Source organism: Elgaria multicarinata, chromosome 1 (genome assembly GCF_023053635.1).
Source record: "Elgaria multicarinata webbii isolate HBS135686 ecotype San Diego chromosome 1, rElgMul1.1.pri, whole genome shotgun sequence".
Lineage (NCBI taxonomy): Eukaryota > Metazoa > Chordata > Lepidosauria > Squamata > Anguidae > Elgaria > Elgaria multicarinata.
This window is the reverse complement of record NC_086171.1, coordinates 129,122,472-129,149,560: the sequence shown is the minus strand read 5'-3', so window position 1 is coordinate 129,149,560 and position 27,089 is coordinate 129,122,472. Positions and strand designations below refer to the sequence as shown.

The following is a 27,089-nucleotide window of genomic DNA, read 5'->3' as shown; positions in this document are numbered from 1 at the left end:
TTAAGGCTGCAGTCCTATATACCCATTACCTGGAAGTCCTATTGAGCTCAATGGGACTGGAATCTGAATAGAAACGTATAGGATTGCACTGCATAATTTTTGGTAATGGGTTGGACAAACCTGCTATAAATCACAGTGTAATGATGTATTCATCTCTTTTTTTACCCTAGGCTCCTTTATAAACAAAATTTACTATTTGGTTACCGCTACAAATGAAGTGTGTATTGGATATTGGTGAAATGTATATTGGGATGATTTGCAAAAGGTTTAACATTTTCTTTTGTGGTTTGGTAGAGTTTTAAATGTGAATAGAATTTTTGAAGCTTGTCTTAATTTTATACCAAATTGTCCCAGGGCCGAGACATTCTACTTGCAGCTGCCCCTGTGGTGTCTATCCTCATGAGCCCAGAAAATGGGGGGAGCATGCAAATCCATGTGTTCCTTGCCAAACAACATGTTAAACGCATTCCTCTCCATCACCTGATGGAAGTCTTACAAACCAAAAGAGTGATTTTACAGGAAAGTGTAAAGGATGTGCGAAGGACCATCTTTTTAAAACCTGTAAAACGTTTTCACAAATCCTCTTGTAAAATTTCTTACCGTGTCTTGTAATAAGGATAACCGTGTATAGATCTTCACATTGAAACTTTTTTGAGGTGGATTTGTGTGTGGTTGTTCTAAAGTAAAGGAAAGTATGCAGGAATTGTATTTTTTTAAATATCAGCCTATAGGAGACTTCTGTTAAAGAACTGTTAAAAAACCAAAATTGTATGTTTCCCTTGTTCGACCTCAAGGAATCAAGGGGAAGCATGATCTTACACTCCCTCTAGTGGTGGCCAGGTGATAGTAACCTATATATAAATTTATTTTGGCCTATGAATAGTAAGCATCTAACAATCCTAAATGAGTTACATTATCCTCGACCAGGGATCAAAGAATATCAGGTCTAAACAAAACAAAAGTGATGTATAATAGAACTGACTTTTTTTGCATTTGTATGCAAAGGGAAATCTAGAGAGAGATCTAATGAGTAGATAGAAAATAAAGATTGTTAAATGCTTGTCTCTGTAACAGTTGTTCAGGGACAAATAGCCTGAACTCTATAGCTCTTATAAGGTAGGCCATTAAATTTCTCTCAGTACCATTAAATATCTTTCAGTTTTCACCATTTCTCATGAAAACACTGATTTGTGGTACTTAATTGTGATATTTTTCTATAAAGAGATGTGTTTACTCTGAAGTAGATTCCTTTTTTACTATGTTCAAGGAATATATGTAATAAACTTTCAGGAATTTTTTTTACAATATGGCTTTCCCTTGTAGCAGAAGTATTACATAGTCATAAATATAAACTTTATTTTGAGTCTGGTTTGGTTTGATAAAGCCAAATTTAATCCTAGTTGAAACTGTTTTTCAGCTTTTTAAAAGTTATATTCTATTGCTGTATTCTGTATGAGTACCATCTATAGATGATATAAGTGACAACTGGGGTGGGTGACTAATGGTAAGCCATGCTCTATTTCTTGAGTTTAATTGCACAATTAAGCTTATCCTTTAGGAGATATGACAGAAATAGTATTTTAGTTACCAGAACTGGAGCATTACAGTAATATTATGAGAGCAAATAACACCAAAGAAAGTAATCTTAAAATTAAGGGATTATATCTATTCTGCCCCTGACACCAAGTTAACACATGAAATCTAGCAACCTGTTTAACTATGGTTATATTTTTTCCTCAATCTGTAAAATGAAGACAAGTGTAAGAGTCTTGATAAATCAACAATCATGGTGTGGTTGAAAGAAATGTCCGGAGACTAGTAAAAAAACCTTCAATATTTGGTCGAGTAGCAACTTTACTAATAGATAAAGAACATTTAACAGAATTTCTATTAGCAAGCTGGTGAGTGGAATTGTGGTGTCCCAACACTTAGCCAAAATGAGTGGTGGTGGGGAGGACTCCAAAAACAGCTCAGTGAAGATTGAGCATGCCCAGTGGGCACCAAATGTTGACTGGTTTAAAAATGAAGAAAACGGAAGGGGGGGGGAATGGGGAAGTTGGAACCTTGAACAGAAGCACTCCACAGTGCAGTATTTTGCAGTCTTTTCCTCTCTCCCAAAGGAATCCACTCCTGGTTTTTCTTCCTTCCCTGCAGCAGCTGCCCTTGACAGCCTAGACTCTTTCTTTCATAATCAGCTTCAGGAGTTGGTGTAACACTTTTGGTGTGGAAAGTGAGTGAGAGAGAGAAGCCATTTGCAAGCAGGGCTGGGTAATGGAGAAAGATAGGTAGGCATGCAGAGGGAGGGAAGCAGATGATAAAAGCTTGGGGGAGGAAACAAAGAAGTTTGAAATTGTCTCCAGCCAATTGGAATAAGTTACGGGAGCTTATAGATTGGGAGTTATTTAAAAGGAATATATTCTCAGGGTGAGGGTGGAAGCTAGGGCTGCAAAGGTTATTTAAGAGGAGGAGAATAGTGGTAGGGGAGGGAAGCAAGAGACTGTACTGAGCAGCACCAAAGAGATTGAAATTGGTGTGATCCTGCCCACCAGTCAGACCTGTAGTATTTCTAGCAAGCAAGAGAAGGGAGGGGTAAAGGAAGAAACACTTGTGGATGCCAATCAGAACTAGAAAACAGACACTCAATCTATTGCAGTTTTTTTGGTGGGGCATCTAGTTTAGCTGTTCTAATGCCACCTCCTTCCCTGGACATTCCTGCTTGTTAAGATCAAATATTTTCTCAGTCTTGGCCTGTTGGTGAGCATGTTTGCTGAAGGCTTTCTAAATCAGTAGTTTGAGAGGTTCAAATCAGATGTTTGAATTCTTTGTGATCCTTACTGAAGAGTAAATAGTTGATTAACATGGAATGTGTAAGACTAAGTTTTAGGTTTTGCAACTTGGAGGAGGTAATGAACAGTTGTATGTGATTTTCCTTTACATTCGTAGTTTAAAACGTTGAAGTTCTTTTGGTTAAGTAACTTTTCACTGTCTGAGTAATGTAGCAGTTGGTCTTTTTTCAACACAGACATGTTTAAGTTCATTGCAATAAATGGTTTTAAGCATGCCTAACTGCACTGGATTGTGTTTTTTATCGCAACCTTTCCAGAAAATGTATCAACACTAAAATGTCTTTTGTTCTAGAAATGGAGGAATCCTGTGCTGTTCATAGATGGAAATATAGTGAAATAGTTTTATTTTATTCATGTATTTTATTTATATCTCACATTTCCTCCAAGGAGCTCAAGGTCTCCTCTCTCTTTTTACTCCCAAACAACCCTGGGAGGTAAGTTAGGCCAAGTGTTGGTAACTGGTCCAAGTTGTCATTCTTGCCCTTCCAGTATCTGCATTTTAAGATTGCCCCCAAGGTCATCTTATTTATTTATTTATTTATTTATTATTTATTTATCATATTTATACCCCGCTCCTCAGCCAAAAAAGGCTCTCGGAGCGGCTTACACTTAGAAAAAAAGACAGTCCCTGCCCTCAGGCTTACAGTCTAATAAAGACATGACACACAAGGAAAAGGAGTTCAGGAGGGAAGAGGTAAAGAGAGAGACAAATTAAGTGGACTGGGAAAAGGGCTGATGGGATTGTCCTGCTCCCGAAGGAGGGGAGTCCAACTGGAGCAGGCCCCGATGTTTCCTCGGCCTGCTCCTGTCCCCTCGGTCCTTCTTCTTCCCCACAGGCCCAAGATGGCAGTTTGCCCTGTGGGGGTGGGGGAAGAGTCCAACAGGAGCAGGCCCCGATGTTTCCTCAGCCTGCTCCTGTCCCCTCAGTCTTTCTTCTTCCCCACAGGGCCAAGATGGCAGTTTGCCCTGTGGGGGTGGGGGAAGAGTCCAACAGGAGCAGGCCCCGATGTTTCCTCTTATTATTATCTTCATCATAATATTTTCCAAGACTCAAATATCTGAACAGAGAATGTAGGGGAGGAATTTATCTACCAGAATAGGAGTGGTGGAAATAGTTAAGCAGAATGTTAATGTTTTAAAAACCTCTGAAATCTTTAGCAGAACCACATAACTGTTTGAATGGCAAGATTGGGAAATGGGGCAGCAGTATGTTGGATGAGCAGATGCTAAATGCAAAAGGCAGCTGGCTCAAATGTTCAGACATAAGTGTGAAACGAACAGCAAAGTCACACTTTTATGAGGCTGGAATTAAGGTGGACATTGTCAAGGCAGCAATACTAATTGTGTCAGTATTGGAATGAGGAAGTTGGAAAATGGAGGCTTTTGTGTTAAATATGTAGTATCACACCTCTGACTATCTAAAATGACAAAATCATAAGGTACCATATACCAGTGGGTTTGCTAATATAAGGTACCATCAGACTATTGAGACAGACTGATCACTTTTACATTTATTTTGTTTATTGGATCATAATTTTTCCAGATTTCTTTCTGAGTGTGATCTGTAATTTGCTCTGGCAACCTATAGTTGTTGGATTCCTTTGTCTGTTTTGGGAACAGCTAATTAGTGCATCCTCAGAAAAATATAGTACATATAATATTTTATATAAAAAATTAATATGTAGTTACCTAGAGAAAAAGTACATATACAGTGATAATTTCAGTAATTGCATTCCATAACTGAGGCTAATATATTTATGTGATACTGTTAATAACTGCTGATGTTATGGTGGGCATTTATGGTGCATTTCCTGAGTAATTCTCTGTTCTACAGACTCTCAAGCTTCACCCTATCCCTCTGTCTTTTCAGTGTTGATCTGTACTTGCTGAATGAGATATTAGGTAAGCCTAGAGTGAGTTGCCATCTGCAAAATGGAGATACCCAGTTCTGTTTCCTTTTTTTTTTATTTGAATCAGTTTCTGAAGTTTTAGGTTCTCTGCCTTTGCTTGGCTGTGGTTTGAGATTAGATGTGCTACATTGATTGACACTTAATCATTCAGGCTCGTAGGCTTGGCTCCTTGCTGTGACACAGTGCCTGGAACTCATGGCAGGTAATCTCAGAAGTTTGGCAGATAAGGCCCCAGTCCCATTTTACAGAGAGTATGGGGTGGGGTTCCTACTACACATGTTTGATAGCCATGTCTCAGATACAAATCACTTTGCTTAAAAAAAAAAGTGTCTTTATTGCTAACAAAAATAACGTGTTTTTTTTTTAAAAAAATCAACTTAACTATGAATAGACAGTTGAACTTTGCTAGACCTTGATTCCATCCCCATTCTTCTCATTGCAGGTGACTTTGAGAGTACATTTATTCACAACATTTCCCATAAAATCAGATTATGAAAATGTATTCTTAAGTGGCTCAGTATTATTTATATGACTCACTTGTTTATATAAATAGCAAACAGATTATTTCCTCATAGGAGGTAGAGGATTCCTGGATGTATTAGAAATGAGTTAATGCTAGATTTCATAGTATTGATTGATGTGGGAAGGAGATTAACTGGATTGCATAGAATAACATTTTACAATTTAAAAGTCTATAAATGCTTGAACAGGGTAATAGGAGTGATACATTTCTGCAGTGAACACTCAGCTAGGTTGCTTCCTTTCACTCTTGTTTGAGAATGGCCAGGACTGGAAACGTTGGCTCATAAATAGCATCTTGAGTATCTCTTCTCTGTTAAATGGGAGAGTTGCATAAAAGATTTTATTTACTGTCATTTTTTTTATTGTGTGATGTCCTTGATTCTTCACATCCCATTATAAATTAAGTCAGTCTGTCAAGCTGCCTAGGCCTTGTGTGATGTGCTTCAGGAACAACTGATGTATTTAACACTATGTATCCATTGATTTGACTGACGCAGTTGATGTTCATCATGTTTAAAGTGGACTTGACTAGAATTGCATAAGGATTGTCTTTCTGGATCATGCCAATGGTCTGTCCAGTTGTGTGGTATTCAAGTTGGTCTTTAGGTGTGGCCACAGGTGAGACAGAACCTGCATAGTGAATGCAGGTGTTAAGACATCAACTGAAAAAAATGAATGCTGTGGTGGTGTAACAGACACATACAGAGTCCAAAATTGTCTCCAGCAGTGGACAGATTCCCCTAGGATAGCCTTCCCCAACCTGGTGCCCACCAGATATTTTTGATTGCAACTCCCAGCATTACAGTTCATTGGCCGTTCTGGTTGGAGCTGATGAGAGTTGAAATCCAAAATTTCAGCAGGGCATGATGGAAATGGCTGTTGCCTAATCTTCTGCAGTCTCTGGTAAACAAAGGTAAACTGCTTGAAACACTACAGTTCCATCCTTAGTTATCATCATGCCTAATAGCCATTGATTAGCCTTCCACAATTAAAAAACGAAAGAAGAGAATTAGAAACTATTGTGCTGGTGCATTGTAGTGTTCTTGGCAGTGAATTCTGTATGCAGTGATAGAAAAACTGCCCACCTTGAGTAACTAATATATGACTGCTTGGCTTGTATTTGCTTTTAGCTCCCTAAACCACTGTTTTCCTATTACACGTTTACTCTTGATTATGAATGGGACACAAGTTTTAATGTTGGCTCTATCATGCCTGGTGTATTTGTAATTATAACAACCAGTGGAAAATACATCTGCTTATCTGTGTTCTCCTCAATTCGATTGTGCAACCGCTTTTAGTCTTTGGAAAAACATCATACAAACAAATTCTCATCGCTAATTAGGGAAGGGATCTGTAGCTCAGTGGTAGAGCACTTAAAAAGATTGGGTAACAGGTGATGAGCCAGACATTTAGCTGAGATCCTAATGCTAATCATTGGACTAGTAGATAAATAGTTCAACCTGGTATAAGGCAGCTTCCTATGTTCCTAACTGTGTATTTAGAACATTATTTTTCTTTTTTTAAAAGAGTCAGCGTTAAGATCACTTAAAGTATAGAAATACTTTGGTATTAAAGCAAAACATTGAATTTGGATACGAAAACTATGATTAAAGAAAAGGGTACATGCACTTTGGCATTTATTAAAATTATGCATTTACAGGTACATTTTTTAAAAATGAAAATGCTTATTCTGAAGTCTTCTTTTGTTGATTCTTTAGGGACAGGTGTCAAAGAGCAGTGTAGTGGCAAGAAAAGAAAAGAAAAAAAGGAGAAAGTTCTGAAGGCCCAGAATGTATACCCTTTACCCTGTATACCGAAGCCATTGCCTGTGTACTCTTAAATACAAGTCTGCAACTATAATGGCTGTTAAAATGAAAGTCATGTCTTTATATTCTATGTTGGTTGTTAGATTCTGTGTATTTATGTATACATCAACACACCATGCTTCCAACCTGTATCAAAATGCAGTTGAGGCAATTAATGTTTATATTTAGGTCAAACTGTACCTCTTTGTGTGAGAACTGGTTTTCAACCAAAAGTATTATCTTATGCAGACAGGGAAGACTATTTTAATTAGAAACTTAATCTGGCACAGAACTGGATTAACTCCCAGAAGCTCTTGTGAGCATCCACTCAGTGGTACCAGCTGGAGTATTTCCCTTTGCAAATGTATTGCATTTGCATACCGAAAGTATTGCTCTCTGAATCCTTTCCTTCTTTAGGCACTGTCCATTTGTCAAAAAAACAAACTCTCTTCTCCTGTGAGACTTCCTAGCTTGTCAGCATTGGATACAGTAATGCCTTTTTGAAAGCTCTTTCCTTCCACTGATGTATTCTTTGATCAAGTTCATCTGATATTCTTGGTGTGATGGTATTTCTATTAGGAAAATATAATATTGGCTTTATTCTGGCTGAGCTGAGAGAATCCTGCAGCTTCATAGCAAAAAGCCACTGCATTAACTTTGTGAACAGGGGAAAAAACCGGGTGGGGATGGTGGGAAAGGAAGATGAGAACAACATGTTCTAAAAGAGTGTGGGATAGACTGTTACTTGTTCCTGTGTATCTAAACAATCTACTTAGAAGAATACTGCTGCATTCTACAAACTTTTTTCAGTATAAAGTATGTGTCGAATGAGATCCTTCAGAGGAGATGTGCATTTACTAAGTTGAGCAAAGAAAAGTGTGTTTTGCAGTTCTAGACCAATAAGCAAAAGTTGCTTACATTGCTGGTAAAGAAACAGGCTAATTTAGAAATCTTATGACCTTGCCTTTTATTTCTGAAACCAGGAAGAAGGACAAGCTGTTTCCATATGGATGACTTTAGATACAATAGTATTAAGAATAAGCTCCCAACCCTACCTCCAACTCTTTTCTGAATTTAAAGTATTGTAACTACTGGCTTCTGAGTAAGCACTTGGCCTGTGGTGAGTAATAATTCGTACCATCCAGGTTTCAGCTGCCCAATGAATCCTTCTCACATGACTGGCTAATTCACTCTTCATATTTAAGAGCCCCAGCCTGGCTGACCAATGGTCAGGGATTCAGGAAGCTGTAGTCCAAAACTTCTGGAGGGCACCAGGTTATCTACCTCTGCTCTTAAGCTGTGTTTGCAATTTCAGTATAGGGCTTCAATGCTAACATGCAATGTAGTGCTCAAAGGAACATTGAATCAGCATATTCATGCACTGTGAGTCACACAGTTATCAGGAAACATTCATCAGATGCCCGTGCTCAATGTAGCATTGGAGGCAGTCATCTAATGACTATGCTTAGTGATTTCAATTATCCTTCCCAAGCGTCATCATTCCTATTGTGAGGCAGAGACCTCAGTGAGAACGGGAAGTTACTTCTTCCTGCAGTCATTAGCACACACTCCCTCACATGGGCAAAAATCCCTCACCACAGACCCTACAAGCTATTAAAAGTTAATTTCCTTCTTCAAAATCTACAGCATAGGAAAGTAAGCAGTGCTGTGTGGGTGGGTGGGTGGAAATATACTATATTGCATAGCAATGGTTGCTATGCAATATATGTAAGTGAAACCATCAAACACTGAATTTGTTGCTTTTTTTGCCATAACATAATTCAGTTATTTTGATTTCATATCTGTCAAGAACAGAATTGAGCAGGGAAACAGGGGAGCGAGTGCCACCTACATCAAGGGTGGACAGAAAGTAGATCTCAGATGTTTTTGGACTTCAACTCCCAGTATTCCTGACAATTTGCCATACTGGCAGAGGCTTCTGGGAGATGAAGTTCCAAATATCTGAAGGTCTACCTTCGGCCCATTCTTGGCCCATGTTGTCTGGAACTCTAAAAGGTTCCAAGCTTCACCTGCACATATGCACACCTGAGTGTGACTGTTTGGATGACCACCCAAAACAGCATTTACTAGAAAGTGCAACACTTTTTCTTATTGTATCTGGAATTGTCATAGAGAAGAGGATGCACAAACTAAGGTGGAATACACTACTAGTCATAGCAGTTTTTCATCATTAGTTGGTTTTCCCATTTAGTATTTAACCATTTAATACCTTCCTAATGGTATTATCCAATGGTGTCATTCCACTGCCAGGTGGCACTGCTTGCTCACAGAAGGTGCCTTCATCAGATTTTTGGAGAAGTCACGCTCAGCCTCCTGTGTCACAGCCTACTTCATTCAGGAGGGTCCCTGACCCTCAGGAGAGGCTTTGGAGGCACACTGGGGATTGGAGGGGTAAGAAGTGGATGGGGAAATCTTTTTGCACAACCTCCCTTCTGCTAGCACAATTTTGGATATAGCTCTTAGTATATCATGTGTATTTCAAAGTGTACAGCTTGTACAGTCTTACAAGTTGTACAGAAGTGATTTCTTGAATGGATTATCTGATGTTAATGAAACACTAGCAGGTTTTCAGCATCACTAGCTGCAATTTTCAGGCAGCTGCTGCATTAGATTGTATTTAATGATATCAAAGCCCAGCTGGAGTTGTCTTAGCTGACTTTGCTTACCAGTAGCACAGAGCACCAGGTGTGTTTGTTGGAGTGTGAAAATTCTGTGCATAGGCTATCAGCATTTCTATTTTCTTTCTCTTCTAAAGATGTTTTTACTCTCAGTTGGAGAAAATAAACACTTTGGACACTGTTAGTAAATAGTAGTTTTTAGTCTAATGCTATTTATAGTAAAGTGACTACAACAGTCATTAATGATTTTTGTGTAGGGGCACACTAGAATTAAATGTTAATGCTGGCTGCTACCGTGGTTGCATCTTAATATGGTCCAGGGAAATTTATTTCTTGATGGTGTTTAATTTCATGGGATTGAATAGAAGAAAATGAATGGAAGGAGAATAGCTGCTAGCCTTGCACAGGTGGTAACATGAGACTTTTTGTAGTACTAAGAGGTTCCATAGCAGTTCACACACTGCTGCTTGTGGAAGAATTTGCACAATCTCTTGGACAAGTAGAAGCACATGTGCAGTACAGTGCTTGTTTTATGTGAGCAGAAGGCACTTTCCAATTCATTATTTATGCCAGACTTGCAAACAACTCTTCAAATAAGTCAGTCTTGCCACTACCCTTTCATCCTGTCAAGAGTCATTGTCAGCCTAAGACTGGCAATGGGGATGGAGCAGTAGATGCATCTGCCAATATTAATTTTCTGTTTTTAATGAACTAAGACTCTAGAGCAATTTCTGGCCCTTGGCCAAACTACCCCAGACTTGTATAAAGCAGGTACCTAAACTTTGAAGCTAATACAGCCTTCTCCAACCTGATGCCCTCCAGATATTTTGGACATCAACTCCTGTCAGTCCCAGCCAGCATAGCCAATGGTCAGGGATCCTGGGAGTTGTAATCCAAAAACATCAGAAGGGCACCAGGATAGGGAAGACTTTGCTATAGTATTGATGTGATTGATTAATTTGTATAAATGTGATGCATGGCCTCTGAATATAATTTTAGATATGAATCTGCAACAAATCAAAAGCATTTGGGGCACTGCCAAATTGAAGAACATTTTCTTGACATGTGGAAGATTCCAGATTCTGTCCCTATTTAAAAGGCTCATGAGTAGCAAGAGTGGGAAAGCTCTCAGAGTAGATGGTACTTGGCTAGATGGACCTGTGGTTTGATCTATGATCGTCTGCTGTGTAAACCTATAGAGGCATATTAATATGATGTAGTTCATTTGATGGCTTGTACCTGACATTTGTGTAAGAAAGCCTCAGCATGCTTTCCAATGCAAGGATAGTTATAGCAGTGAATTGGAAGTACTACATCAATGTTCTCCAATAATTTGTATTTATCATACCTTAATATAGTGAGGTTTACAGATATTTTTCAGTACATGCGTTTGACACTTTATATTGAAGTATGGCCAATTCTTTGACATTTTAAAGCTACTCTTATAACTGTGGTTTCGTTTTCGTTGTTTGGCTTTCATGCAAACAAGTGGATTTTAAAAATAAGTGCATTTGTTTCTTATTGGAACAGTAACTTTTCCATAATGCTTTCCAGGAGATTTGTAAATGAATTAGCAACATTTATAGGTACATTCAGACACCTGTAACTTCATAAAACATGCAAAAAGTAAATGAATTGTCAAATTATTACTAGGCATTCTGTGCCTTAATTTCTAAATCTTTAGAAATCTTGCAAGATAGTACCTTGGAATTTCTTCAGTGTGTGCTTTTCTAAAGTGCTCGTCTCTGTAAAGCATACAGTGTGCACATTGCCTAGATTTTGGTGCTATAATTTATTAGCCAATTATTATTTTAATAATAATAAGCTTTAGATGAGTGGGGGCCATCTTTACTCAATTAGACCAGATGTCTATACTTACATTAAATGTTGTCCAGGTTGTTCTTCTATCATTCCAAGAAGGGATAGAAGATCCTTAATGAGATATATCTGCCCAATAGTCTTCACTCTATCTATTCATGATCGTGGGGATATTTAAATACAATTTTGCACTTTGCACATAGATCATAGAGAGATTAAAAATACCTAACACATTATAGACTTCTATAATTGGGGAAGAGCTATGCCTTAGAATTCCAAATAATATAATTATAATAATAAAAAAACACCCAGCAAATCCATATGCCTACAAGATTGTTGAAAACCAATAGGACACAAAAGCCAGAGAAAGACTAATTAGTCCTTCCAATGTTTTAAGAATGCACCTTAATCCTTTGCATAGCTCTTTGTCCTTCTTCCAAGAAGAAATGATACAAATATACCTATATGCCAAATGTATTCAGGTTGGAGAATTTTCTTTGTCTGATGCAGAAAGTCTTGATCCATAGACCTCGATTACAAATAAAGGTATTAGGAAAATGAGCAACTGTTATTTAAGTCTGATGGTATTTGCTTGTCATGAAAGGCAGCCTGAAAAGATGTCATAAGCTACTTTAAAGTTCTCCAGAAAATTATGTATCGTCATCCTTATTTCTCTTCCCCACCTCCCTTGCCACCACTTTCTGTCCCCAGCTTCTGTTGTAGTTATTCAATCAGTTTCAATCCTCAGCTTTCTTTTAACAAATCTTAATCAAAATAGAAAATCAAGTGAGCTAGAATTAGAATTGTTGATGGTCCAGTTACAAGGACTGAGACTTTTTGTTCAGCGTGAACTCCACTTAAACTTTAACTCAGTTTGAAGCTGTGCAATACTCACAATGTCACATTCTCCAATATATATTGACAGCCTTATTTGAGCTTATAACATTGCAAACAAGTGGGGACAACTTCTATTTTAGCAATCCTGTTCATACTCTCTGTGGATTTGCCAATAAATCTAGACATGCATGTTTAACCCTCTCTGTAGTCTAGGGCCAGTTTGCAGTTTGACCATGCAGTGATGTAGTGGTAAAGATTGAATTGCAGCATCATGACAGTCCCCTATAGCCACGCCCTGTGAGTCCAAAATTGCAGGCAGCTCTGTTGATATGTATCAACAAATCAATTCCAGGGTTTTTATCATCTGCTAGGAGCAGGTCTTTTGTAAAACTAATGGGTCTTAATTTTCCATTGGGGACTAAGCCACTCCCAAATACTCCATATTACACCTCCCCAGCTGCTGTGAGTATTACAACGATAGGGATAGGAAACAGTGAGTTCTGATGGGTGAGGGTGGCACATAATGTCAGTGTCCCTGCTAATAAAGTGCCAATACTGCATCCCCATGAGCCCTAGCTCCACTACATCCCCATCCTCACCCCCATTGGAATGCAAAGCTTAGAGCTTTCCTAAAATTGAATGTGGCCCTTGGGCTGAGGTTTGACATACCCGCTTTCGAATAATTTCCATAAGTGGTAGAAGTTATTTTAGAGTATGAATTGCATGATTTCCAGCCTAGGTAATCAGTACACTCATAGACCTGGAAATAGCTGAAATCCCATCTTTATTTTTAATCCAGCACTATTCTGAGCTGCAGATTATCCTTTTATAATTTTTTTAAAATGTTCTTTGACAGGATCAAGCAACATGCAATGTCAATCGTTTAAGGGTTTTAGAAAGCAAATCTCTTATTTTTTTTAAGTTTTGTCACCTGCTAACACTCCTAGATTCTGCACCTGTATAGTTAAAGATGTAACAGTGAAATATGGAGACTATGAAATGAGTACCTTACCCGTTCTACCAATTGTCCCATCACTCACAAATTAATACATTTGATGCACTGACTGTCTCAATCGGATCACTTCTAATTCATGCGTAAGAATGAAAGCACTTGTGTTTAATATGTACTTCCATAGGCAAATCCATATCCTTACTGATTGCATGTTAGTAGACTTGTTTTATGTTTTACTTTACTTCAATGTTATGCCTGTGCATACACCCACCACTACTAGCAGTTCAGTCCCTTTGTGATTAAAAAAAGTCTCCTGAGGGTGGGTCAAGCCACTTCTTCATTGCAGATGCGTTGTTACCTTACCCCACAGCTGCTTCTGATGTGTCTCTGGTACTATAGCAATGAAAGAACTGCTGGGGAGAAGTGGAATCAACTAGGAAGAGCATCAGAGGCCAGATCAGTGAATACTGCTCATTATTCTTGTAATATGCCTTTTTTTGTTCCTAAGCCCCAAATAACATTATGAGTTGTGAATCTTGAATGAATAAATGCATAAATAAATAAATTAAAAGCCTGGCTCTCGGTTTAAAAATATTCCTTTTGAGCAGCTTTAGGGAGCAGTTCAGCTGACTAAAAGTCAAAATGATTGATGCCAGGAAGCATTGTGTGTGCTGCGTGGAAGTATAAGCATTATCTCTCCTTGCATTAGTAATACTCTCACATTAAGAACATATCCTTGAGTTGACAATCAGCACAATTTTGATCATGAATTACCTTGAGCTGCTCAGTAACTGCCGACTTCACAATTGAATGTTTCTGGATAATACATTCCACTATATTCTAGGTTATTTTAAATTAATGCAGCTTATAGAACTAGTGAGCAAAATACTTAGAGATGTATCCAGTGGTGTCATTCTGCTAGTGCAATGCATCTGTCGTTTGTGGAAGCCCTATTTTTTTTTATCCTTGTGTAAGTGTCAGATCTGCTACTGTGCTTCTACTTGTGCAACCATTGTAGAAAACATTGCACAAGTGCTTTCACAACTCATTACAACTTAATTACTTGCATTACTTGATATAATGCTAGTGCTTACAAAACAGTAATGGAACACACAACCACTATTGGAACAATGTACTTTTGTTGACTTTCAGCACTTTTTAGTGTGCCAAAAATTACTGGTGCCATGCTGAGTAGCACTCCCTGCCCCATTGTGTTTGCCACATTGCTTCATCCTCAGGAGTTGCCCTATATGTTGTGGATATCCAGTTTACACTACAATTTACACCAGAATCTTATGATTTTTGCATAGCAGATAATTGAAGTACACAGTGAAAATTGATTATGTAAACCTGTATTTCTCCATATGATACTCCAATCCTTTAGTACAATTTACTTAATAGTCTATCTTCTTAGCAAATGGAGAGGTGTGTGGTCGAAAGAAGATACTTACTAGCCTTGAAAGTAACTCAGTAAGGCACTGCTTGAAAGAAGGCACACTTACAGCTTTGCTGAAAAAGTAGCTTTACACATAGAAAAGGAGTGTAACATCACATAATCCTTTCAGACTAATAATATGCAGGGTGCACCTTTACTGCCTGGACAGTTTATTTTCCCCTTCCAAACAACAAAAACGTCATAGCTTGAATTCTGTTGCATAATGTGTTGCTGTACCTCAACATTCCCTAAATTTGTCTTCCAAAACCTGTTCTGGGGTGCTCCTGGTGGTAGTTGCATTTTTGCTAAACCTTAGACCAGAATGGATCAGGCTCCAGGATGCTTCTAGGTCCATCGTTGTCCTTGGAGATGCAGTGGCACAAAGCATCTTTTATCGGCCAAAGCCAGTAGACCAATTGCAACACTATCTGGAGGAGAGGGCCTTGATAAAGTTATCAGTGTTTTGCTAACCTACAGTTTTGATGACTGCAATGTGTTGTACACGGTACTGTCTTAGAAAATGGTCCAGAAAGTTCAGCATGTCCAATCTTAAACCCATCTTTAAAAACTCTTTAAAAGCCTGAGCGAATTAAAAGATCACCTAGTGCTAAAAAGACAGTCTAGGTGCCAGGCAAGTCCCCTTGGGCAAGACATTCCATATGTGTGGCACCATAGCTGAAAGAGGCCTCTTTTCCTATCCATTCCAGACATTCACTAGTCAGCCAATTTCCTACTCCTTTTCAAGCGCTTACCTTCATGACTACTGAAAGATTTACAATGTTGATCATTCCTGTTGACATTATGCATTTAATTTTTATATGAAAAGGACCTTATGAAGAAATTTCATTTCCCCTTTCAAGTTTAGAGCACTACTGAGGATGGAATTATGCCACTTGTTTCTTTCCTAGACAGAGAAATGTATTAGTGAAATTAGTAAATGTTCACCTCCTCTGGCACATCATTTTACTTTATCTTTTGAATTACCTCTTGTTTTCTCCACAGCTTAAATCTGTCATTTTTTAAAATGTATTTCTGAAATCGACTCTACATAAAATGGTCTTAAGTATTTAATGCAGGAGATACGAAGATTATTAAGGCAAGCAACAATGTGCTTGAATAAACAGTTTGCTTGCTGGTTCTCCGTTTCTCACTTTGTACAATTTATTTCAATTATGAACTTGTGTGTATGTTCATTCTATTTTGCCCACTGTTTCAATTACATTCTCCTTCTTCATTACTTCCTTCACTGGCTTCCATTCTCTTCCCTCATCCATTTTTAGCTGCTGTTGCTTACGTTTAAATCTCTTCATCTTTAGCTCCTTCTGGCCTCTCTACACTGAATTTTCTTTTATCAAGCTGTCTTTGTTTGGCACTGCCCAGGTATCTTCTATGAACATCATATGATTGTATGAACTTCATTTCCCTTGACTTTCCCCTTTGCATGAGCTTTCCCCATTCATCCTTGTGCTGACTTGTTTCCTCTCTTAAAAAGCAAGTAAACAGAAAAAATGTCCTACAACTCACAGCATTCGTCAGCCAGCCATGTCTAAACATGCATGGGATTGTGACATAAATGACCAGATAGAGCCGGGGAAATCAACATGCAGGCCACATGTGGCCTGTGCTGTGCTACCTGCAACACCCAAATTCATTTTTAATGGCTTCCAGAGTGGCCACAGAGCACCAAAAGGACATATGGGCACCCGTGGGGTCGGGGGGTAGAAATGACCCCAGATCTCCCCCGAAAACTTGCCCACCCCTGAAATAGAGATTTAAAACAGTCTCTGTTAGGTTATTTTCTTAGTGACATATATTATTGCTTAATTTCTGACAATATCTTTGTAGGATCCAGAGCCTACTGGTATGCAGTGATGTGTGTGATATATAAGATATAGTACACACACAGTGCTGGCTCCAGGTTGTTGAGGGCCCTTGGGCAAGACATTCTCCATTGGTCATCTCCCTTGCCACCATTGTCACCAGCTGCTGTTGTTTCTCTTTCTCATCATTGCTACCACTTGCTTGCATGACATGCAGAGAGACAGTGAGACGGTAGACAGTGACATTTACTGCTTCTCACCACCATTATTTTCTGGGCCAGAGCAAGAAGCAGGTGAACAAGCAGGTTGCAATGATGGAGAAGAGGAACAACTTCAGGGGGATTATGTCAGTGGGCCTCTGCTGTCGTGTGGGCCCTCAGCAGGTGGCCCACCATACCTACCCTTTACACTGACCCTGTGTGTGTGAGTGTATGAGACACATATCTGTATGAACAAAATACATGGTTTTCTTCCTAGCTAGGCATTATATTAAGAACTGATTTTCTGCTCCATCACCTCTTGTTTCATGTGGCATAATATTTTAGATTGTGATCCTTTGGCAGGGAATATTTGAGCGCGTAACAGCTGTAATTGCTATATTAGTATAATAATAATTTGAATCCATAGACTGAATGGAGTAGAAACAAACATTATCACTAGAAGAACTGATAATGCCAACAGCTCTGCTCATTATCTCTCAGCTAGTCCATAAGCTTAACCAGCTGGACTATCCCCCTCCCCGGCTCTCTCTCGCACACAAACAGCCAACTAACAACCATGGCAATGTAGGAAGGAGTCTGAGGATTTTTAGGTTGTTGCTCTTGTTCTATTACTTTACTAATGCAATTTGATTTTACTTGGAAGCTGCTTTGGAGAGATTTGAGTTCTGAAATGGGGTATATAAATAAAATAAATAAAACTAACTACCTTGCTGGAATCCATCCCACATCAAGCAGCTTTCAGAACAAGGTGTGCAGAGCTGTTCCCTTCTTGAACATGGTGGATAGAGAGAGGAAGTGTATGTTTTTCAGAACACACCTTCCAGAACTCAATGATCCTGAAAACAGTGTGTGGTGCTGTCCTGCTCCCCCCCTATTAAAAACAAATCCTGAGAGGGAGTCGGAAGGACTTCACACTGCCTTTCAAACCTACACTTCCTATTTAAAATGGGAATGTTATCCCCTGTTGCCTGAAAATAGAAAAGATTGATCAGTGCACACCTTCCTGAATGTAGCAGGCTGGCTTCTTTAGTTTAACCTTAAAGAGCCAACAAACTCTTTGGAATGATAAAAGAAATTTGGACTTCATCTGGTTGGCTGAAGGCAGTTACCACAGGTAACCAGGTAAATGGTGACATGTAACTTGAGCTACTAGGAGGAGGGCTTTCTCTGCTGTGGCACTCCTGGTGTGGTATGAGCTCCCCAGAGAGGTCCGCCTGGCGCCTACACTGTACTGCTTTCGTCGCCAGCTGAAGACCTTTTTATTCTCTCAGTATTTTAACACTTAATTTTAATTTAAATTTAAATTTTACTGTTCTAACTCTGTATTTTAATCTTATATCAATTTTGCTGCGTGGTTTTATCCTGGTTGTGCTTTTTATACTGTATTTTGTAATTGTGCTTTTAACATGTTGGTTGTTTTATTATGGTTTTAATTTTTGTGAACCGCCCAGAGAGCTTCAGCTATTGGGCGGTATAAAAATGTAATAAATAAAATAAAATAAATTAACTTCCAACACAAGGGTGCTTCCAGTTGGAGGCATCTTAGCACTAACAATCAGAAGACATTGAACAGCTTGTCCTTAATGGATTTTCTGTGGATAGACAAAAGATGGTAGAAGTTGTGGTAAAACACAGAAGGACTGCAAGTAGATGATATCTCACACACACACACACACACACACAGAGTAAAGTTCTCTGAATAAAGCAGTGCGCTTGTTCATTAAAAGCCTCTTCTGGAAGCACCCCAATTGCCCAGATATACCAATTTAGTTAAATGCATCACAAGACTTTCAGTAGTCAAAATTCCAAAATACACAAATAGTGTTTTTTTTAAAGCAATTTCATGTCCATCTGGTTTGCCATAGGGAAATTTTCAAGCTGTGCTTGCTTGTCAGCAATTTCAATATCGTAGCATTATTCTTTTCTCCCCCTCCTTTTTTTTTTTGCTGTAATCTTGTTCAGTGCCATGACAGCTATCTGTAGTTGTGTGCTACTGATAAAATAGCTTCACACCCAGGAGGATAGGGATAGGTCTTTTTGCTAAATGCTTTTTAAAAACCTGGAATATACTTGATGGCCACAAACTTAGTTGGCTTAAAGAATGGACAGATTAATGAAGGGTAGTTCTGTCCGTGGCTATTTAGCCATGGTAGTTAAATTGAGCCTGTATATTCTAATCTGATGCCCAGATGCTATGTAGAAGAGATGCCCATCACATCACCATCATATCTTGCTTGTGAGGTTCCAGAGGCATCTGGTTGGCTTCATTCTGGAGACAGCATGCTAGACTTGATCAGAGTTCTGGTCTAATCCAGTAATGCAATTCTTCGGATAATCAGCACGTTGAGAGTGTGGCAACGTTACCCTGTGGGTTTCTTATGTTCAGGATTTTTAAATGTTATACTTACTGCTGTTACCTTGGAAAGAGCAGGAATCATGAAGAAAGAGGCCTTGAAGGCCAAGGTGGAATCTATTATCACAAATCTAGCAGATATGTAGGCCCCAACAGGCATATTCGCCTGTATAATCTTGATGGAAATCTTGATGAAGTGTTGCATGTATGAGACTAGCAAGAAAGATGAAGTGTTTTATGTATATTTCAGAAGAATAGATTAAAACCCAAACCCAGGGCTTGTCTCCAACAAAATGCTGAGATTTTCCTATAAAGATGGTGTTTTATTTTCCTCAACGCTATATATCAGTTATACTTTTTGATTTTACGTGAAAGAAGCCTACTCTGTTAATCTGAATATCCTAGTTTGATATTCTGATAAATCCTGTAATTCAGAGAAAATGCTAGCATGTAATTAAAACATTATCATAATGAATATACCCTAAGGGAAGAGATATGAAGTTGTATAGGTAACCATTAATTAGGATATCTGAATTTTCTCCTTTTTCATGTATGAGATTTGGCTAAAAAGTATGTGTTAATGCTGGGAGGCTGAGCTTGTTCTGGCTTTCTTGAGAGTTTCTTCACAGGCTTTTAGATGCAAGGATTCAAGAGTCTGACATCATTCAGTAACACTGAATTAACTTCAAGAATGAATCTAAGCATATTCTTGACAACTGTGCTACTTAGCTAATTAAATAATTTGCATAGAATGCAGCATAAGGAACTGAACAAACATGGCAGGGCGGGCAGGACAAAGAAAGACAGCTGGTAATCTGAGCATCTGGTAGTCATAAAAAAAAGTCCAGATCTCAACCTTTTAAATTTGGTTTTATGTGAACCTCATCACATTATGATGGTTGAAATCTTTGAATTGGTGTATGTTCAACATTTTTAATCTTGAACATTTCATGTAACTGAGTATTTGGCTACATATGTTCAGTTATGCCTGTTCCTTTTTGTTTTCAAAAAAACCCTCTGTTGCCTGGACCTGCCTTTTGGTTTGTGAATCTCAAAGCAAACAAGGCCACCTACTGTAAGCTGAAAGTGAATACCGAAAGGAAATGCTTCTTATGGTTCCTGCTTTTGTGCTAGCTATGAACATGCACCTAATACAGAAGTGGAGATCCTTTTTTCTGTCAAGGGTTGCATCCTTTCTGCGGTAATCTGTTAGGGGCTGTATACCCATGGTGGACAGAGCTGAAGCTAAATGTGGATGGGGCCACACTTTTTCTCTTTCTGTAACCTCTTCCCTCTTTCTCTCCCTCCTTTCTCTCCCTGCCAGTAAGCTGTCAAGGGAGGGACAGATGTTTCTCACCAGAGTTCTGAACTGATCATCTCCACCTGCCATTGCTCTGTCCATTTCAGTTTCTCCTCCTGCACTCATTTTTCCCCTCCTTGCCAAATGTCTGAACTGATGGGTTGCACACAGCTCTCTCCCACCCCTCTTTCTATTGCTTCATCTTTCTCCCTGTGCTTCCCCCTCCCCTTCCTTCTCTCTCCCTGTGCTTCCCCTACCTACGTGAAATTTGGCAAGATTGACAGGGTGCCCACCCCTCTCCCTAACTTTTCAATAATCCATCCTTTTTAATTGCAAAGTAAAAACAAAAAACACCACTATGAACAAAAGGAGGATTGCCATGCAAACTTGGTTTTCTAAATTAAAGTGGAATAGTAAGAAAAGGTTGTTATGATGATAAACATTTTTGCCATGAAAGGAAGGGAACCAGGAGAGGACATCAATTACCTGTGACCATGTTGAGTTTAAGTTGTATGGCTGAACAGCAGCAAGTAGTAAGTAAAGGCAATATACTTTTAGGCCAGCCCCAAATGACGGGACAAGTGCATTTATTTATTTCTGCATTTAGATCCCACCTTTTTTTCCTCCAAGGAACCCAAGGTGGTGTACATAATCCTCCTCTCCATTTCATCCTCACAACCACAACCCTGTGAGTCTGTGACTCGCCCAAAGTCACCCAGTGGGTTTTCATGGCTAAGTGGGGACTAGAACCTGGATCTCCCACCTCCCTGGCCAACACTTTAGCCACTACACTGGCTCTCATTTAAGTTGGATACTGCTGCTGGCTATGCACTGAAGTAAAGTTGGTTAGCAATTAATTGGAAAGCCATGTGGAACTTCTGAAGTGTAATGCCCCAGTTTCTCTGGTGTTCATTTCAAGGATTGCAGTTGCCTCGTTTGGTCCTTACCCTCCTGTTTGTTCCATTTTTGTATTCAAGACTGGTTCTTTGCACCTTTAATGATGATCGTGTCGTAAGCGCCTTCCGCTTCTATTCTTATCAGATTTGCAATTAATATCTAATTGGATTTTGCAAAGCCATTCATTGTAATATCATACACAGGGGAGTGGGCTTAATTAAAATAAGCACAACATTCGTTTTATCTAAATTTCAGTTCCTCTTTGCAATTAATTGACAAAACCCTGAATGGTCAGTAGCTAATGTTCTGTAAAATTCATATTATGTGGAGTATCATTTCATCTATCTATCATTGCAAAGCGCTCGATGTTTTATAGCAATTACTTTTAGATTGGCTGTGGAAAAATTCTTATTGTGGCAAAAGTCTTTTAGAAAACTTAACTTCTTGCTTATTCTTGTTAATTGTGAATGGAAGTTTGAATTTTAGGTTTTCTGGTATCATAGCTTAACAACACACTTAAAGAAGGTCTAAATTGAAAGTTAATCAGATCAGTTATTTGAATAATTTTTTTTCACTTGATAAAAGTGACAAGTCGTTCTGTACTCTGCTTCTTTTTACAGAGAGGGCAATTGCAAAACACGAAGTCCGAGAAATTGAACAGCGTCATACAATAGATGGCTCTCGGTTAGATGTGGTTCCGGATGAAGAAGATGATGTGGTGATCATTTATAATCGAGTACCGAAAACTGCAAGCACATCCTTTACCAACATTGCCTATGACCTTTGTGCACGGAATAAGTATCATGTACTTCATATCAACACAACCAAAAATAATCCTGTTATGTCTCTGCAAGATCAGGTAGGTTGCACTGGTTAAGACGTAATCTCTCATCTCCTTAATAGCTTTCCTTTCATTTAGTGTGTTTTGTTATGTCGAAAGTAAAGTATTGTGTGTGAGGAAACACCTGAGATCCCAGCAGAGAGCAACAGAATATTGCTTCTAGTAAAATTGTGCACTTAGAACCTGGCAGAGCAGAAAGCTTTTATAGCAGACTTACCTTAAGTCTATTTCTTAACTGAGCTTTTTCATAGAGATAAATAACATGTATAATATTGGTTTATAGTATGCAGTATTTGTTTTTTGATGTTTCCTCCAAAGCCTTCATCTCCTAGTATTACTTCCATACTGATTGCTAATGCTTCTCTCCACCCTATTGATCGGACACAGGCTGCGTTCAGACTACATAATAGTCAATGGTAGGAAGCAACTCAGGTTGTTGCTTCCTACATCACATTGTAAAAATATAGCCTTTCATCTTGGCAAAACCTCTGGTTCATGCTCATGTTATTTCCCATTTGAGCATTGTAACTTTCTCTTATCTGGCCATCTGTTGTCACCAGGGCTGTGGTGCTGGAGTCAGAAGCAATTCTTGGGTTATTGGAGTCGGAGTCAGTAAAAATGTACCGACTCCAACTCTAATAAACTTAAATTGTATATAGAGTTGTGATATGTATATTCACTTGAATTTTATATTCAAATGATACTTTAATCTTGAAAAAGGTTTATGTTACTTATGTACCTAACTAAGTTCATTTCTTTTAAAATGGTCATTTGTTAAGTTGTTTTAGGTGTTCAATTGTTTTTTACTTTTTTGTAGTTTTGACTTTGATATCAAAGAATATACTTTAGATTTTTGAAATAGTAGAGAAAGTTGTTCCTGATTTTCTTTTACAGTTTCATATCCAATTACTTTATACTCTATAGTCTTTTGATAAACCGCCCAGAGAACTTCAGCTATGGGGCGATATAAATGCAATTAAATAAATAAATAAAAATATAACCTCATTGTTTTCATTTTTGGGCTTTTTTAATAAATAAAATAATAAAACCAGAATGTCTTAGCTATAGCCTTTAGACCTGGGCTTTAACAGGTTAGGGTTCTAAAACGTTGCGTGCTTGCAGTTGATGTAGGAAATATATAGGAAATTTATTTCCTATATCAATATATAATTAAAGGAGTCGGAGGTGTCATGAATAAAGGAGTTGGAGTTGGAGGTTTTATCTGCCGACTCCACAATCCTGGTTGTCACCCTTCAGCCCACTCACTTCTTTCCGGAACTCTGCCACCAGAAACATTCACTTAATAACTCAGACCATGTGACATAACTCTGACCACTATAGACTACCTCCTTGCCGTTCCCGTTCTTTCCTGTCAGTATAATTTAAAGCACAATGCTGAATCATTTAATGGGGGTGGGGGCGAATTGCCAGGTGACATCAGTGGGCATGGCCACAGCCACTGATGTCATCACCCCACCCCTGTCCATTTTGCCTTTCTCTCCGCTGAGAGAGGCATGTAGTTCTTTCAGCATGGGAAAAGGGACTCAGCTGGCAGAATAATCCCAGGCTTCACATGACGTGGGCCATCCCATTGGACGAACCACACAATTGACTCATCTGGCACTGGGGAAAGTGGCTCCTCCTTGCAGTACTAGCTGAGTCCCTGGTTTCATGTGGCATGCAAAGCTCAGCCAGTGCTGGGAAGAGCAGTCAGTCCTCCCAATACCAGCCACTCACTGCCTCATATCCCCATCAGAGACTGGTGATAACTATGGGGATCCTTCCTGGGGTCCAAGCCCCATTCACAGGCCAGATTCAGAAGCTCTGTGAGCCAGGGGTTCTGCTTCCCTGATTGAAATGTAAACGTCTAGGCAGGGTCCACACTGCTTCTATAATTTGCACAGCACCTGGCACAGTGGTAGCACTAAGCAAATACTAGTAGTAAAGAAGCTTTTGTCTCTCCTGCAGAACCATTGCTGATCAAGAGGGACTTTACTGAAGTGCTGTGTCCAGGGTGAAACGTTCTGCATTGTTTAAAATAAATTTATATCCCACACACCTAGCTCTGCCCACATAAAACATCTGCTAAAAGAACTGCACTGGCTGCCTGTTAACTATCGAGCCATGTATAAAGTTATGTTATTATCCTATAAACCCCTAAACAACTTGGGACCAGGTTATCTAGCAGACCGCCTTCCCTTGTACACACCCAGACAACATTTATGATCTTCAGAGGAGGTCCTGCTCATCATTCCAAGACAAACAGAATGTCATCACGAAGAACCTCTGGAAAACTCCCTCGTGCGGTTCGAGAGGAGGAAAATATAACATCTTTCAAAGGCCTCTTGAAAACATCTTTTTAGACGAGCGTTCCCTGGGTTATACCCTTTTCTGGTTTTATATGATTTTTTTTTTTAAAAAAATACAGTTTTAAATTTTGGCCTTTGTATATTATGGTTTTAATTGTTAACTGCCCAGAGAGCCTTGGCTGTTGGGCAGTATAAATATGTAATAAATAATAAAATAATAAACAAACACCCAAGAATTCCCAGGGTGGCTGGCTATGTTGGTATCCTACAATTATTTGAAGCATAGTTTGCCTGTAAACCAAAGCTTAGAGGTGTAATGAAACCAAGCTTCATTAAATACAAAGCTGAACTGTGTCCTGTAGCATATAACTAAGATTTCTGTAATTGGTAACTCATTTTGTTTTGTAGCTATGAAACATTTTTCTCAGGTTTTGCTGAGATTGTACTGGCCTGTTTGGTTCTTTTTCTTTGATCCTTAGAGAACTGTTGAAGCTCCCATCTGCTAAGAAAACTGCAATCTTTATACCATGTAGTCTCTACTTTTTCCTTGCAGGATTTCTTGTTCTCCATTAGAGTACACTTGATCTCTCTTTCAATTCCGCAAAGCTCATCTGAGCTTAAAACATAAAACAGCTTAAACAAACCAGAAGTTCAAAAATACCTTTTCAGTTATTTTTCTAGAAGTATCAGGGAAATACACTTCTACAGAAATGTGTTCATATTTTTTGGCCTTTCTAAATTAAATTCCAGAGGTTATCTTCAATTTGAAAAACTAAACAACTGTCTTCCTCTTCTGTGTTATATGTAAAATAGAATGGTAAATAACGGCAAAAATATTCTCAGGACTAAACGTGGTCTTGAGTTCAGCACCTAGATGACTAATGGATTTTCTCTGTTAGCATACTTCAGATCTCTTTAATGAAAAGCCTTGCCCATCAAATGCATAAATATCAAAACAAATGAAGTGTTACTTACTTTATAGGTACTGCTGTGAGATGACAGACAAAGATATTGGTATGAAAGAGAAACTAGATGACTCCCACAGTGAAGACCTTTGGGACTAATCTGCTGCTGTGATGGCCACAGCAAATGTGAAAACACAGTTTCCCCTACCATAGATGACAGGAGACTAGAGTAGGATAAGGGCAATTTCATGCCTTCTGCCCAGGTTCACTTTCCTGGTACCTCTTGTGAAGTTGCTGAGTGAGTGAGTGTGGAGATTTGGGAGTTAAGGCAGCAGACAGCTTTAGAAATAATGGTGATCAAGCACTAGTGTTTGCTGCGTCTATGCTGTATGCTTAGGAACCTAAGAAGCCGTCTCATATTGAGTCGGGCCATTGGTCAACCTAACCCAGTGTTGTCGACACTGACTGCCAGGGGCTCTCCAGGGTTTCAGGCAGAATTTTTCCCTAGCGCTACCTGAAGATGCCAGGGATTGAATTTGGGACGTTCTGCATGCAAAAGAGATGCTCTGCTCATGAGCTATGCCCCATCCTGCAGAATCTCCAGTTGGGTATTGGGGATATGTGAGTCCAGTGAAATTGAATCTTAACAGTGATTCACAGGATCTGTGGCCTTTGGGAGCTTGGAACTTGATCACTGTAGTTACATTTTGTCTAGTCATCTTGGTTGTCATCTTTGGAATGCTTTTGAGTCATTAATATGCCTAGATCTTCCATATCACATCATTAGAACCACTTTTTACCAACTCCCATACCGTAAGAATGTTTCAAGCCTTTTGATGTCAGTCAGATTTAAGATACCATTCAAGAAAAGTGTTAAGGTATGAAGATGATTTTTAATCTCTGACCTGGTTCACATGATCATGGCCCATGGTGGGTTGCGGTGCATGTCAGCACATGCCGACTTTTGAATATTCAAGATGGAACCACAACTTGTTGTGTCTTCTGAACCAAGCGGGGGTGGGTTGTGCAAGAGTTAAACAACTCACATGTAACCTTAAAACGATCCATAGGTTATGCAAGGGTTGTTTAACCGTCATACAACCCATCCCTGCCAAGTTTGGACAAAACGACAAGCCATGGTTGTGGGCTGTTTGATCGTACGAACCAGTGACCTCTTGTACTGCTATTTTTTCTTGCAGCTGACATCACCACTTTTTAATGTCAGAGTACATCTACTGTAGATATTTATATATGTCTCTTATATCTAATGTAGTCTGGGAAGCGTAATCAGATTTATATGTATGCTCAATGATAAAATGTTTTATGATAACTTATGAGAGGTTTGTGTTGTAAGTGTGGGTGTGTGATCTCTCTCCTCCCACCCCCTATATACCATACCGTACTGTACCGTACCGTACTATACTATAGAATTACCAATTACCATCTTGAATATAGGGTTCTTTGCTCATTTAAGAGAGCAGTGTAGTCAGACATTTCTGCTTTTATTGTCAAGGCCATATGTCTTGTGCTCTACTTATGTGTGTATTAGTTTCTGAAATTGAGGTATTCAGATTTCTTCACCCATCAAATAAGTCAAACGGCCTTTTTGGATGCCTCACTTGGTTAAGTGGTAAATGCTCAAAGGTGACATCTTGCTGGGACCTTCCATTTGTTTTGAG

The 27,089-nt window shown here is 38.9% G+C and overlaps 1 protein-coding gene across 1 annotated transcript in view; it reads left to right on the top strand.

Moving 5' to 3' along the window:
• The window catches only part of HS2ST1 (heparan sulfate 2-O-sulfotransferase 1), an 85,109-nt gene that overhangs the window by 42,879 nt on the left and 15,141 nt on the right, over positions 1–27,089 (top strand). Inside the window, exon 2 of the mRNA XM_063136634.1 lies at positions 21,976–22,214. Coding sequence (XP_062992704.1) covers positions 21,976–22,214 — 239 coding nt within the window. The remainder of the gene's footprint in view (positions 1–21,975; positions 22,215–27,089) is intronic.